The sequence below is a fragment of the Monodon monoceros genome, unplaced genomic scaffold (genome assembly GCF_005190385.1).
Source record: "Monodon monoceros isolate NGI ecotype Baffin Bay Population unplaced genomic scaffold, NGI_Narwhal_1 Super_Scaffold_12, whole genome shotgun sequence".
NCBI lineage: Eukaryota > Metazoa > Chordata > Mammalia > Artiodactyla > Monodontidae > Monodon > Monodon monoceros.
Genome location: NW_021703768.1, coordinates 5,019,409 through 5,033,965, shown reverse-complemented (window position 1 = coordinate 5,033,965; position 14,557 = coordinate 5,019,409). Strand labels below are relative to the sequence as shown.

Here is a 14,557-nt window from a genome sequence, read left to right as displayed (position 1 = left end):
AACACGTGAGTCCCAGCTCAAAACCCACCCGTGAAGCCTGCAGCTAGAAGTAGCAAGCTAACTCATGAGTCTGAGGTTCAGAATCACTTTTGATTTTAAGCAAATCAATCTGCTTTTGTCTGCCCGTTTCCACAGAGAGATGCCTAAACACACAGAACAATCTCTCATTTTCTGAACTCTACAGAAGAATCTTTGTAGTGTGAACCCCACTGAGACAGAAGACCAGGATTCCTCCAGGGAAGCCCCAAGCCTCATGGACAACATGGAACTGTCCTGCACAAGTAACTGAGTCCTGAGAATTAAATGCTGATCCTGGAGGTGCTGTGTGTCAGTTCTGCTAGATAGGGCCCCCAGTCCCTCAGGAACTGCCACCTACCCAGCAGGAGGGGACAGAAACGGTGGCAAGTCAAACAGCACCAGATTAACCACTGATGTCGCCCAACAGTAAGTGGCGCTTTGTGGCACTTTTTTTTTCTAGTTTTATTATGAAAACAGTGGCTACTTCTTTCCATTTTCCAAACACAAACCTTATTGTACAGTTTAGTATCTTTTTCAAATAACTGCCTTTCACGGCCCAACACCATCTACTGAGATTCTGAAACGGCTGTGGAAGCAAATACACCTACAAATGTGCACACATGCACACACACACGTGCACACACAGCCCCACCAAACAGCGTAATCGTACCGCCCTGTATGCACAACTGTGCCTTAGGGCTACTGGCCTGAATGACTCTGATCACCTCCAGATAAGAATGAAAGGGTCATATTCATTCCAGAATGGTCAGCACTGCTGGATTGATCAGAGACACTGCAACATGTGCTTCAGGCCCTGGTGTGGCCTGTCAAAGAGGTGAAGACAGCCCTGACCATCTTTCCTGCTTGGATCCAGGTGCTTGGTCATCTTTCTGTCCCCAACACACGGAATCTGTCCTACTCTGACTACACCCTCACCAGGAGCCCTGTGAGCACCATCCTGGCTCTGACTTTGTCTGTGCCTGAGTCCCTCTCCTCGGTCCCGCTCTGACCCGCCCCGCCTCTGCCTGGCCCCGCCCCCAGCCGCCTCCGCCAGCTTCTCCCTGTCTGCGCAGACTCAGGAAGCTGTTGCTGGTCAGTGTGCCCTGTTCCGATGCGCGCTCAGACTGTCTTCCCTGACCTCCGCAGCCTCCCGTTCCCTCTACTTGTGCTCAACCTTGTTCTTCCCGCCGCCTCCCCTAAGACTGAGCTCACTCTTAGTAATTTGGCTTGAGTTTTTCGAGTCCTTTTGAATGTAGCCTGAGACTTAGTTACAGGACGATATGAGTCCAGATGACGCACAGGTGCAGACAGTCAGTGGTACTTGTTCTTTTATCAAAGATGCCAAGTGATTCTGGGTCATCCTCTCTTCTCCACAGTATTTACGGAGACCCTGCACATGCCCACCTCTATTTGAGGGTGCTGGGTCTAGCAGCCAAAGAAACCAAGCCGCAGAGAAGGATGGGCTTTCCAGAGGCTCCTTGGGGAAGGTTTGCTAAAGAAAGCAATGCTTGAGGGGAAAGCCGAAGGAAGTGAGGAAAAGTCCAGAAAACACTGAACTCCTGTTCCTGAGTTTGTGAGACGTTCCTTCATAAAATGTAAATATCACATCTATTCTTAAATGTTCACGACACAAACAAAAAGAACTTCGATAGAGCCTTGGTGATAAATTGCAGATAAATTTTGTCATGCATACTCTGTCTTCTGACGTGGTGAGTGAAGTATAAAAACCTGCATAGGGACAAATCACCTCTGCGGGAAAAGCATGTGAGCTTTAATAAATCTAGACCTCAAAAGTACAGAATTACCAGGCAGACATGCCAGGGTTCTTTTGAAGACATATGGTGGAGTCTGCATTTCTGAGCACCTTGTCATTTAATCTGCCCAGGGAACAGCTCTTTAAAAGCAAACAAACAAACAAAACAACAACAACAAACAAACAAACAAAGAAAAACATCTACCATTATCTATCCATCTACCAGGGAGAGATGTTTTAAACTGAACATACAGTTGATGGGTTTGCTTTGGAATCATCACTTAAGTTTAGCAAAGGTAGTCAACAAATTTCACCTCTAGGGCAGACTACTTTGAAGAAAATTAAAAATACTCCGTTGGCTTACAGAATTGTCCAAATCGTTAAATACTAAAAAGAATCGCCCTTACATACATTTCTTGCGTCTTCCGCAGAAATGCAGCTTCTGTGGTTGCCTGGGACTGGAGCCACCGCGCGGGGGTTGATCTTCGTGGTGGAAGAGGTGGCGGTTTTCCAGCCGCCAATTTCTCTCCATCATCGCGACCTGGTGGGACCCTGGATCCCGAGCCTCGGTGGATCTTTTGTACAGGATGTGGGAGGGAGGCCCAGCCCCCGCAGAGTCCTTGGGGGCCCCTGCCAGGTGTGAAGGGAGGGGCTTCAAGAAGTAGTCCGCTTCCTGGGTTCTTATCATGCCTGACTGCAAAATAGAGAGGGAGAAAGAAATGTGCATCACTGTTTTGTTATCTGCTCACAAACGTGCTGTTCCCGCCACTGAGAGCACACATTGAAAGGGGTTGCACAGGGGGCTGAGAATTAGGGATGGGACAGCCCCACTCTTGAGCCCTTTCCCCACCCACACCCTTGCAGAGACACTGGTGTGGAGGTGTCCTGACTCGACTCCAGGAGCAAAGAGAGTGCACAACATACTAAGGTCAGGTCCTTTAAAGCAAAAATTGGAGGAGAAAGCACACAACCCTAGATATTAATATGGGTGGAGGTGGTGAGGGCAGTTCCCAAATAAAGACGTAAAATTATAATCCTAATATAGTAAGTAGCAAAATTCTATTCAGACTTCAATAAAATGTGACACTTTCTATAAAAGTGTAACTTGACAAAATTAATCCAGAAGAAAGCACAAGGAATTTCTTAGGGAATCAGGGAGATCTTTCTAAGCAAAGTATTTGGGAAATAGGAAAGAACTGATTATAAAAACACAAAAAATGTCTGTACAGCATAACAGACAATGAAAGCACAAACAATGACAAAAATATCTTAAAGGAGAGAAAATTGAGAGACTTGCCTTTTAGAGTGGCAAGTATTTTTCAAACTTGATAATTGTTAGGAGAAATGGGAGCAAACAGGCAATGACACTGGGAAAGGGTAGACTGGGGCCAGACCTGCCACATCTATCAGCATTGAAAATGTATAATTCAATTCTAGGATTTTACACTTTTGGAATTCTTTTTTTTTTAACATCTTTATTGGAGTATAATTGCTTTACAATGGTGTGTTAGTTTCTGCTTTAACCTTTTGGAATTCTTGCCAAATACTTCTTGTAGGCACTTCCCCAATATTGATAAGTATTTGTGAATGTATAATTGAATCCTTGTTTGTAATAGCATAAAAAATACAAACAAAATGAAAAAATAATCAAAACAAGAAATAATTTAAATGTTTACCAACTAATTCAAGGTAATCTTTAAAAGTACATTTACACATTTGGCAAGAACATAATGATTTAAAAAGGCCAGCTAATTATGTCCTGATAATAATCTTAACTAAACATTGTGTGTGTGTGTGTGTGTGTGTGTGTGTGTGTGTGTGTGAGCTCCTAAGACTATGGCCAATATTTCCTATATTATACCTTATTTATCACTCACAGCAATTCTGTGAGGTAGGTATCATTATGCTCCTCCTTTTATGGATGAGGAAATAGAGAATCAGGCTGATAAAACAACATTTTCAAGGTCACCTGGGAAGCAAAGTATAAGGATTGGAACAAAATCAGAATAAATTAAAAACCTGTAAGTTTAAGGCTTATACTGTAGGGGTCCCAGAAGTTGTTATTTTTAAAAAGTGTATAATAAAGTATATAGTGGGATTCCAAATGTGTTCATTTTTAAAAGTGTGCATCTACACTTAAAGAATTTTCCAAGAAGGACTGATGAGAAATTGTTGATGCTGGTTATGTTCAGGGAGAGAAAATCGAGGAAGAGGGATGCAAGAGGGGGATTCCACTTCCATTTTTACATCCTTAGGCACTACTCAAGTTTTTAAACTCTGTGTGCATCCTTTCTTTAAAAAAAATGTCAATGGCATTGCTGGATCATGGGATTACAGATTAATTTTTTAAATCCTTCTAAATATTTCAAAATACCTTTATAATTTTAGAATACAAAGAATTACTCCTACAGATTTATCCAGCTATAATTTAGAACTCTCCAGTACAGTATTTATATGTGTACTGATTTTTTGCAAGTTATTTTGATAATTTAGGACACTGATTAGACCCTTATTGGGTATTCAAAGACACTGACGCTTGGTTGCCTGTTCTAAGAGTGCCTCTGATTTAGATGCCTGAGTCTGATTCTCATCTGGGGGGGCTTAGGGCCCATCACTGCACACCAAATAAAGTTCTGTGGTGGACAGAGTTGTCCTGCATGGGTCTGAATATTTGCACAGTGCAGGATGACAGACATGGAGAAGCACTTCTGAGATCTTGGGAAAGGGCCAAATACACCTCTCACGGACAGGAGGGTTGGGGGTGGAGACAGGAAAGAGAGGGGCAACCGGGCTTATCGTACATTCAGAGATTAAGCATTGGCCATGGTGTTCCTGCTGGTGGGAAAGAGGTAAGAGAAGGTAAACCTGGTAAACTATCAATGAAGCCATCAGCCCCATGGGGTGTAGACCTCCCGGGGCCCAAATGCCAGCTAGCAGTGGAAAGGTGAAATACTTGGAATTTATGCTCTGGATTAAGGTGGAGGAGGTGGGGGGCTCTCATTGGTGAGCTCCATGGATGCCCTGGGAATCTTTTTGCCCTAGAACTCTACCAACTAAGCTAGGATAGTCAATATTTTAAAGTCTTCAGTTCTATCAAGGAAGAGCCTAGTATGGAATTAAATAATAGCTAAAGCTAGTTGGGTTTCATCCCTTTGGCAATTAAACTAACTCAGGAGTCACATGAGCAATCATGAATATGTTCAACCTTGTGTGATAACACTCCCCAGCGAGGTTTTGTACACTACTTAAGGTAACTAGTTGAAATGTTAAACTGAAAAAAATAAAATAGTAATTTTTTGCTTTTAAAAAAATATTTTCTGACATGCAAACAATCCCTTGCTTTTCAAATCACCCTGAAAAGATGATAAGCTCCTGTGGGTGCTCTAGAGTAGATGATGTTCAGCATCTCTGGTGCAAAACTGGGTGGACTCGCAGAGAACAGACTGATGGGTCAGACACCCAGCATTTATTATCCTTTTTTTTAACATGATCTCTGTGACTTCGGATGATATACTCATCCCCTCTGTGCTGTTTTGTCCTCTAGGGAGCGGATACAAAGGCAGCTACTTGCCACGAGATTGTAAGATTTAACAAATAATATATATTTAAAATACATGGCCTCCAAAATACATGGCCTAAGCAAAAATATTTGCTGCATTAATGAAACAAAGAGTGTAAAATATCGTACTTCACCTGATGATCTCTGATTCCCTTCTGTAATGCAAGGAGTTTCTGGGGGATTTTTCACTCTACAGTACGAGATCCCTCTGAAGACCGTGTGTGGGTGTATCCCAACACCATCACCCCAAACACATCTTTGCTTCTGGCCTGCTGCCTCAGGTTTTCTGGCTTCCTCCCCTAAAACACTTGTGTTCTATGACAGCTGTTCCAGATTCAAAACCACCTCCTGCTTTCCCCTGGGTTTAAGGCTACATCCTGGGTGGCCCAGAGGACCAGATCCGCAGGCAAGAGAGAACTGCCTCTGGAGGACTTCTGAATTTTCACTAACACAGTAGTCAAGTGTTTATGCTTGTTTCATTTATAATTTAGTCTGAGCTACAGTATTCTGTATTTAAATAATCCCCTATTTCATTAACTACATAGAATGACACAATAACTGATAAGACTGATATTTTGATATTCCTCTATAATCAATACATACTGAAAAGTACAAGAAAAAAGTTACTCCTTTTTTCTTGCTGCGTTAATCTTGCAATAAATCTTGCTGTATTATTTATTAGTTTGCAAGCTTATTTAAATGATTAGGTAAATTGTGGAAGATTAATGTTTTCTTTTTATCAGTGCTTTTCTTTACTGAATCGAGAATATTTACTTAGTAGCTCATAAAATGTCTGGTGTACACCTGCCCACAGTAACCACTGGGAGGTAAGCTGGGTGGATTATTAACCGGCTTCAGAAAAGGTCAGCTTCTCCCAGGCATTGCAGGGGAGCTCTCCAGACACCCGCATCTCTCGTCGCTAGTTCTGTAAATCATTTGACATTGGGAAACTCAACACTTGTACTGCATTTATAAAGAGAGAAAGAGTGGGTGCCCTGTCCGTGATGAGAAAGTGCTGTTTCTCAGACTCACAGATACAGAGAACAAAGTAGTATTTACCAGTGGGGAGAGGAAAGGGGGGAGGAGCAATCAAGGGCTAGGGGATTAAGAGGTACAAACTATGATGTTAGGTATAAAATAAGCTACTAGGGTATATTGTACAACATGGGGAATATATCCAATATTCTATAACTATAAATGAAGTATAACTTTTAAAAATTGTGAATCACTACACCGTACACTTGTAACATATAATATTGGACAGCAACTATACTTCAATAAAAAATAAAAGAAAACAAAAAGAAAAAATGCTGGTTCTGAGCAATGTAAGAAAGTGTTGAAGGTAGGATGTTTACTGTATTATATTTGTTGCTATTCACACTTAAATGCTGATAGATCTTTATTAATGTATATCTATTTAGAAAGGCTGTCTATAAAAGTTGCATGAATCAAAAAATAAAATGTAAATTAGGAAGAGATGAGCCTGGTTGGGCAGTGTATCAGATTCCTTCCTGCTGCATAAGGGATTCCTCACTGAACTGGTTGCAAGCTTGTCTCAGGTGACACCACAAGTGTCAATCAACACTGTGAAAAAGTGATCCAGCTCATTAGAAGAAACAGGCATTTCAATTCTTAATTCATTTCATTTTTACTGTACGTCTTTGTCATTTCTCCAAAAGTGTGATTTGTATTGGGAATATTCTACTCATTCTAGTCTCCTTAGTGATGTTTCTAAAACACAAGACAGATGCAACTTTTATAGAACTTTTATAGTTACTTTGTCTTGGGCACCATCTATGTGGCAGGTAATATGCTAGGTGTTTTGCTCTATTTATTATTTTTATTCTAATAACAAACATATGAAGTGAGAATTAATGTTCCCATTTAAAGTAATGGGAAATTAAATGCATACATTTGCCCAACATTGTAGAGCTAGGAAGTGGGGTAGTTAAGATTAAAATTCAGAATTACTCAGATTTACACACTGTTGTCAGCACACCATGTTATTTCTCTACCACCATGTATACCCTGGAAAATAACTGCAATACTGGTGGGGGCTGAGAGTGAACTTGAACTAGTTGTAAATGTATATTGCAAACTCTTGGGTGAAAAAAAGAAAAGAAGAAGTAGAACTGATATTCTAAAGAAGGACAGAAAATACAACAGTATAAAATGCTAAATTCAAACCACAAAAGGGAGAAAAAGAGTAGAAGGCCAAAACAGGAATAACAAACAAGGGCAACAAATAAAATACAGTAACACATATAGTAGATGTTAATTCAATTACATCAACTTTGAATGTCAGTGGTCCAATGCACCAATTAAAAGAGATTGTAATAGATCAGAAAACATGACCCAACTATACACTGTCTACAAGAAACCCACTTTAAATATAAAGCATAGATAAATCAAAAGTAAGTGGGTGCAAAACTATACCATGAAAACACTAATCAAAAGAAAGCAAAAGTAGCTATATTAATTTCAGATAGAGCAGACGCCAAAGTAAGGAAAGTTATCAGGGATTGAGAGGCATTAAATAATGATAAAAGGAGTCAGAGCTCTAAGAAGACACAACAATTCTTAACACGTATGTACCTAACAACAGAGTGCCAAACTACATGAAGTGAAGTCTGATAGAACTGAAAGGAGAAACAGATGAATCCACTGTTGTAGTGGAGACTTCATCACTCCTCTCTCAGAAATGGACAGATTCAGTAGGCAGAAAATAATTAAGGACATAGATGACCTCAACAATGCCATCAGTCAACTGGATATAATTGACATCTGTAGATTACTTCATCCAACAGTAGTAGAATACACTTTTTTCTCAAGCTTGCTTAGGGCATTCATCCAAACAGACCACATTCTGGGCCATAAAACACACTTTAACAAGTTTGAAAGAATAGAAATTATACAATGTCTGCTCTCAGATTACAACAGAGTTACACTAGAAATCAATAACAAACAAGATAACTGGAAAATCCCCAAATAAGTAGAGATTAGACAACACACTTCTGAATAACACATGGGTCAAAAAGAAATCCAAGAGAAATTTTAAGATATTTTGGACTAAATTAAAATGAAAACACAACTTATCAAAATTTGTAGGATGCAATGAATGCTAAGAGGGTAATTTATAATACTGAATGCAGATATTAGAAAAGAAGACAGATCTAAAATCAATAATCTAAGTTTCCAACATAGGAAACTAGAAAAAGAAGGTTGAATTAAGTGTAATGTAAGCAGAAGAAAATAAATAATAAGAATTAGAGTATAAATCAATAAAATAGAAAATAGGAAATCGATAGAGGAAAAACAAAAACCAAAAGCTGGTTCTTTAAAAATGGTGAGATGTACTCATACTGCACTTAGAGAAATTAAAAAAAAATAAAGAAAACAAACCAACCAACTATTAACCCAAAAGGTTTTTAAAAATGCAATGAATGACCACCTAGAAACCAGAAAGGACTTATTAAAAAATAAATTCAGAATAAATGAATCAGTAAATAGTAAAAGAATGTGCTTATTAAGCTGAAAATTCTAATAAAGCCAAGATCTGGTTTTTGGATTGAAACGGGAATACCTCATGAAAAAACAATGAATGTGAAAAAAGTCAAGAACATAGATAACCTAATGGGACATGGCTGTTATTTATAAAGGGAGATCAAATTTCTCTTGGAGCTTAAATATCATTGCAGTGTGTATTCTTATTTTTCATTAGTAATTTTTTTGAGCTTTTCAATGTTATGACATCTTTCAGGTCAATCTATGGCAAGGATTTAAATCTCTGTTAGAGGAAAACTTCTAGATGTGTGCTGTTCAAAATGGTGGCCACTAATTTTAATTAACACTGAAGAAAATTAAGAATGCAGTCCTCCAACTGCTCAGTAGTCACACACAGGGATTCAAGTTTAAATTAGTATCAAATAAAGTTAAAAATTTAGTCTTGACATTGCTCAATAGTCACACATGACTAGTTGCTCCCGTACTGGACAGCACAGATATTTATATTATGGCACAAAGTTTTATGGAAGAACAGTGCTCTAGAACAACTGGTAATTAACAAATCTTTGGGAGCTTACCTCTTAAGACTAGTTTGCTAAATCCATGGCTGTGGTATTTGTCCATAATAAATAGTATATGTCACATACGAACATTCTTATAAATCACATCCATTAGCATGTTGATAAAACTGCGCCAGCTAAATAATCAGAGCATGTTGTCCTAGACTGAGTGCTTAGTAAGATTGCCTTTGGTTGACGCAAAACTATCTGAACTAGGAACGGCTCGAACTTAAATTCTCAGATCCTATATTTCTCTGCACATTCCCAAGACACAAAGAGAAATGTTTAAGCAAACAGTCACCTAGTCAAGGCATTGAAGATATTGCTGCTACCTAATATAATCAGAACACCATGGATTAAACACTCTAATATTCAATAGATTCATTTACAGAGCTGTGTAACATTTAGACATGAATTTGATCCCATAGTGGAGGAAATTCAGTTTCTCTCATCCAGGGAATGTGTAGCATGTTCGTTCATTCATTCATGCATTCAGTGAATATTCATTAACTGCCTATTATGAGCTGGGTGCTCTTCTTGTCAATCCAGATACAACAATGGACAAAATAGACAACACAGCTTCCCTTGTGAAGTTTAAATTCCATTGTGGAGTTGGGGGGTGGAGGACAGGTAGTAAACAATTGATGTAATAATATGTAAATCATAAAAAGTTAAAATTCAGTGTGTCAGTTCTTTCCAACTCGATCTATAGATTCAATGCAATCCCAATTAAAATTCTAGCAAATTATTTTGTGAATATCAACAAACTGGTTATAAAGTTAGGGAGAGGCAAATGCCCCAGAATAACCAACTCGATATTGAGAGAGAAGAACAAAGTCTTAGGACTGACACTACCAAACTTCCTGACTCGCTATAAATCTGCAGTAACCAAGACAGTGTGGTTCTGGAGAACAAAGAGACAAAGAGAATAGACAGTCCAGAAAGAGATACAGACACAAATACAGTCAACTGATCTTTGGCAAAGGAGTAAAGGCAAGACAATGGAGCAAAGATAGTCTTTCCAACAAATGGTGCTGGAACAACTGGACATCCACATGTGAAAAAATGAAATCTAGACACAGACATTACATGTTTCACATAAATTTAACTCAAAATGGATCACAGAACTAAATGTAAAATGCCAAACTATAACCTCCTAGAAGATAACACAGGAGAAACTCTAGATGACCTTGTGTTTGGCAATGACTTTTTGGAGACAATACCAGAGGATCCATGAAAGAAGGAATTGATAAGCTGGACTTCACTGAAACTTAAAATTTCTGCTCTGTGAAAGACACTGTCAAGAGAATGAGAAGACATGCCACAGACTAGGGAAAAAAAAAAAATTGCAAAAGACACACCTGATAAAGAACTGTTATCCAAAATGCACAAAGAACTCTTAAAACTCAGCAATAAGAAAACAACTCAGTTAAAAAATAAGCCAAAGTCATTAACAGTCTCTCACCAAAGAAGATATACTGATGGTAAATAAGCATATGAAAAGATGTTCCACATCATATGTCATCATATGTTAAAACAATGAGATACCACTATAAACCTAGTAGAATTACCAGACCAACAATATGAAATACTGGTGAGGATGTGAAGCAACAGGAATTTTCACTCATTGCTGGTGGGAATCCAGAATGGTGCAGCCACTTCTGAAAACATTTTGGAGGCTTATTATAAAAGTAAACAAACTTTCACTATAAGATCCAGCAATTGTACTCTTTGGTATTTATCCAGAAGAGTTGAAAACTTTATATCCACATCAAAACCTGCACAAGGATGTTTATAGCAGCTTCATAGTTGCTAAAACTTGGATGCAACCATGACGTCCTTCAGAAGGTAAATGGATAAATACTGTGGTGCATCCGGGCAATGGAATATTACTCAGCACTAAATGAGCTACCAAGCCATGGAAAGACAGGGAGGAAGCTTAAATGCATATTAATAAGTAAAAGATGCCAATCTGAAAAGGCTACATACTGTACGATGCAAACGATATGACATTCTGGAAAAGGCAAAACTATGGAGAAAAGAAAAAGAAACCACAAAACAAAACAGTGGTTACCGGGGGTTAAGGGGGCAGAAGGTGTGGATAGGCAGAGCACAGAGGATTTTTAAGGTGGTGAAGCTATTTTATATGATATTATAATGATGAATACATGTCATTATACATTTGTTCAAAACCATAGAGTGTACAACACCAAGAGTGAACCCTAACTACGGGCTTTGGGTGATTATGGTGTATCAGTGTAGGTCCATTAGTTGTAACATATGTGCCGTCTGGTGGCGGAAGGCTGTGCGTGTGGGGGGGCAGGGTCTAGATGGGAAACTTCCACACCCAGTTCTGCTGTGTTTTGCTAAAAATGCCCTCAAAATAAATTATATTAAAAAAACAACTCAGAATGAAGATGCCGGGAGTGTAGGAAAGGGGGTTTCAATTTTAGATAGGGAACCAGTTAGGCCTCATTGAGAAATTTCAGTAAAGCCCTAAATGGGTGAGGATTTGGCTGTGTGGATTCCAGAGGGAAGGCTCTGGGCTAGGCAGAGGGAACAGCCACGGCAGTGGCCCTGTGGCCCTACACGGCATCAGCTCACACGTTCTCTGCAAAATATCCACTTGTGATAGAGTCACCTACTAATAATATTAATACTGATTCGGCAGGGCCTTGCTCAAATTGGGCAAAGGCTCTGGGAAATCTCTTCCAGCCCATCTGGTAGAGGGGACACTTCTGGGCTTATCCTTGCATCCCGCCTCTACCTTCTCCTCCAGAGGGTTATGCTTACTACCTGCCGCTTCCACTCTTGCCCTCCTTCTAATGTTTTCTCTATTTTTTTGGAGGAAAAAAGAAGCATAAATCAGATCACTAACTACTTACAACCCTGCAATTGCATCCCTTGATTTGAGAGCACAATTCCTGGAGCCTTACCCTCTGACCTGCCTCAATTTCCTTCTGGGCTGTGCTCCTGCCGCCCCCCGGGGGGGCTCAGGATGCCTCTGCTACCCTCCAGCCTCGGGAACACCCAGGCTCTCTTTGGTCTCTCTTGGCGCCCACTAGTCCTGCTTCCTGTGCACACCTCCCCCAGCCCTCCACTGGCCTGGCTCCTCCTTTACCTTTCCATTTGGAGTGACAGGGTGAGGTGTGGGGACTTGCTTGCCATTGTGTTGCTCTCAAGGGCAGAGCAGGTGTTAAACCCAGCCTTGTGACACGTGCTGCAGCGATGCAATGGCCAGTGGTGGCTCCTGAGGCCAAAGCTCTGGTTCAAGGCCTGACTCTCCCTCTCTTCAGAGGGTGAGTGCGTGTGTGTGCGCGCGTGTGCATGTGTCCTGAGACCTAGCTCCTGTCTCTGTAAATCGAGGAAAAAATCTACCACTGTTTCCTAGGTCACCTGGTGCAGTTTAAATATATACACTTCAAAGGTGGCAAAAAAAAAGATATTTTAATGATGTCAATCAAGATCCCAGTAGATATTTTGGAGATTGAGGGCTGCACAAGGAAATCTGCAGAGAGAGGAAGTAAAGTGTGTGCAGGACTTTGTGCAGGTTGGGAAACCAAGACCAAAAGGCCAACGGCAGCTCGGGAGGGTCACAGGAGAGCTGGACAGCCATTGCTGCGTGGTCAGGGCAGAGAAGTTGGCCAGCGTCGTGAGGCGGGGCGGGCACACGTGTTTCTCATCAGAGGCCATGGCTCCCCGGGGTGCTGTTATTTGCATCTACTAGCCATTCCTGAAGTCATGCAAGTTTTTCCACACACACTCAATCCATCCCAGTGGGTGATTCAGGCACCCGTCCCCCCGGCGTCGGCAAGCTGTTGGCTCTAGGTGATTTCTGTTACGAGCTCATCAAGTTCACACTTAGCTCATGAATCAGCTGTTTCTGCTATTTAATTGTGCCACTGGGGATATTTCTCTTCCTCACTGGTTTTGGTGTTGATATCTAGTCTCTCACAACAGTGTCCTTTAAGCTCCGGGTTCTAGGACCGTGACATCCTATTTCTGTTAATCATATTAATATTGATGGCATTCATTTACTGATTGCCTATCATGCCCCTGCCTCTGTTCCAGGGACTGGATACCATCTGATTACCAATAGTCCTCAGAACAGAATTGCAAGGTAGGGACCAGCAGCTACATTTCTGTAGATAAAGAAACTGAGGCCCTCATAACCCAAACGTCCATCAGTGAGTGAATGGATAAACAAAATGTGGTACATCCTTACAACGGAACACCATTGTGCAGTTAAAAGGGTTGCAGTATGGATAAACATGGATGGATCCAAAAACAGTATGTGGAGTGAAGGAAGCCATATCATTTCGTATGATTCCATTTCTCTGAAATGTCCAGAGAAAGCTAAACTACAGAGGCAGGAAGCAGAGCAGTTGTTGCCAGGCTGGGGTGGGAACAGGGAGTGACTGCTGGGCACAAGCGTTCTCTCTGGGGTGATGGGAATGGTCTAAAACTGGATCGTGGAGATGGTTGCACAGTGCCGTATGTTAACTAAAATATCACTGAATTGTCCACTTGAAGCAGTGAGGTTTTCTTTTGTGAATTATACATCAGTAAAGTATTTAGAAAATTAAACAAACCTGAGGATCCAGGAGTGTGACCTGAACAAGGGTGGCAGCCAGGACTGCTGGGTTCCCAGCTAGCCATTCCCTCCACACCTTGGGGCTTCCTGGGGGCACAGTGGGGTGAAGTCATTCAGAGGCATGCCCTTGGCAACAACCAGCCTAAGAACAAGCATAGCCCGGACTCCAGGGCCCTCTAAGGGGTCAGATTCCTCATAAGAGAACACAGAGGCAGGCAATGAAGACGAGAGACTGCAGGCAGCTCAGGGGCCAGGAGCACAGCACGTGCTGGAGCTGCTTTCCCAGAGATCCATGTGGGACATCGCAAAACTGAATGCAAAGCATCTGTCCCGTTTCATTTAACCACTTTCACTAACGCTGTTGCTAAAAGTGATGAGCATCTGAATTCAGTTCTTCACCTGTCTCCTCCCCACTACCCCTGGACCAGGCAAAGCACAGGGAGAGGCACAAGCTTTTCATCTGCAGGTTCCCTGCTGCAGATACACAATAGGAACTTCATGGACTTTCCCTGAGGAGGGACTGGTAGGTTGAGAGTATTGCTTATGGAGTCTGCATATCCAGCCATGAC

At 41.0% G+C, this 14,557-nt stretch overlaps 1 protein-coding gene across 1 annotated transcript in view; it reads right to left on the bottom strand.

The window, feature by feature from the left end:
- The window catches only part of ADAMTS16 (ADAM metallopeptidase with thrombospondin type 1 motif 16), a 154,427-nt gene that overhangs the window by 112,779 nt on the left and 27,091 nt on the right, over window positions 1-14,557 (bottom strand). Inside the window, exon 4 of the mRNA XM_029219208.1 lies at window positions 2,183-2,465. Coding sequence (XP_029075041.1) covers window positions 2,183-2,465 — 283 coding nt within the window. The remainder of the gene's footprint in view (window positions 1-2,182; window positions 2,466-14,557) is intronic.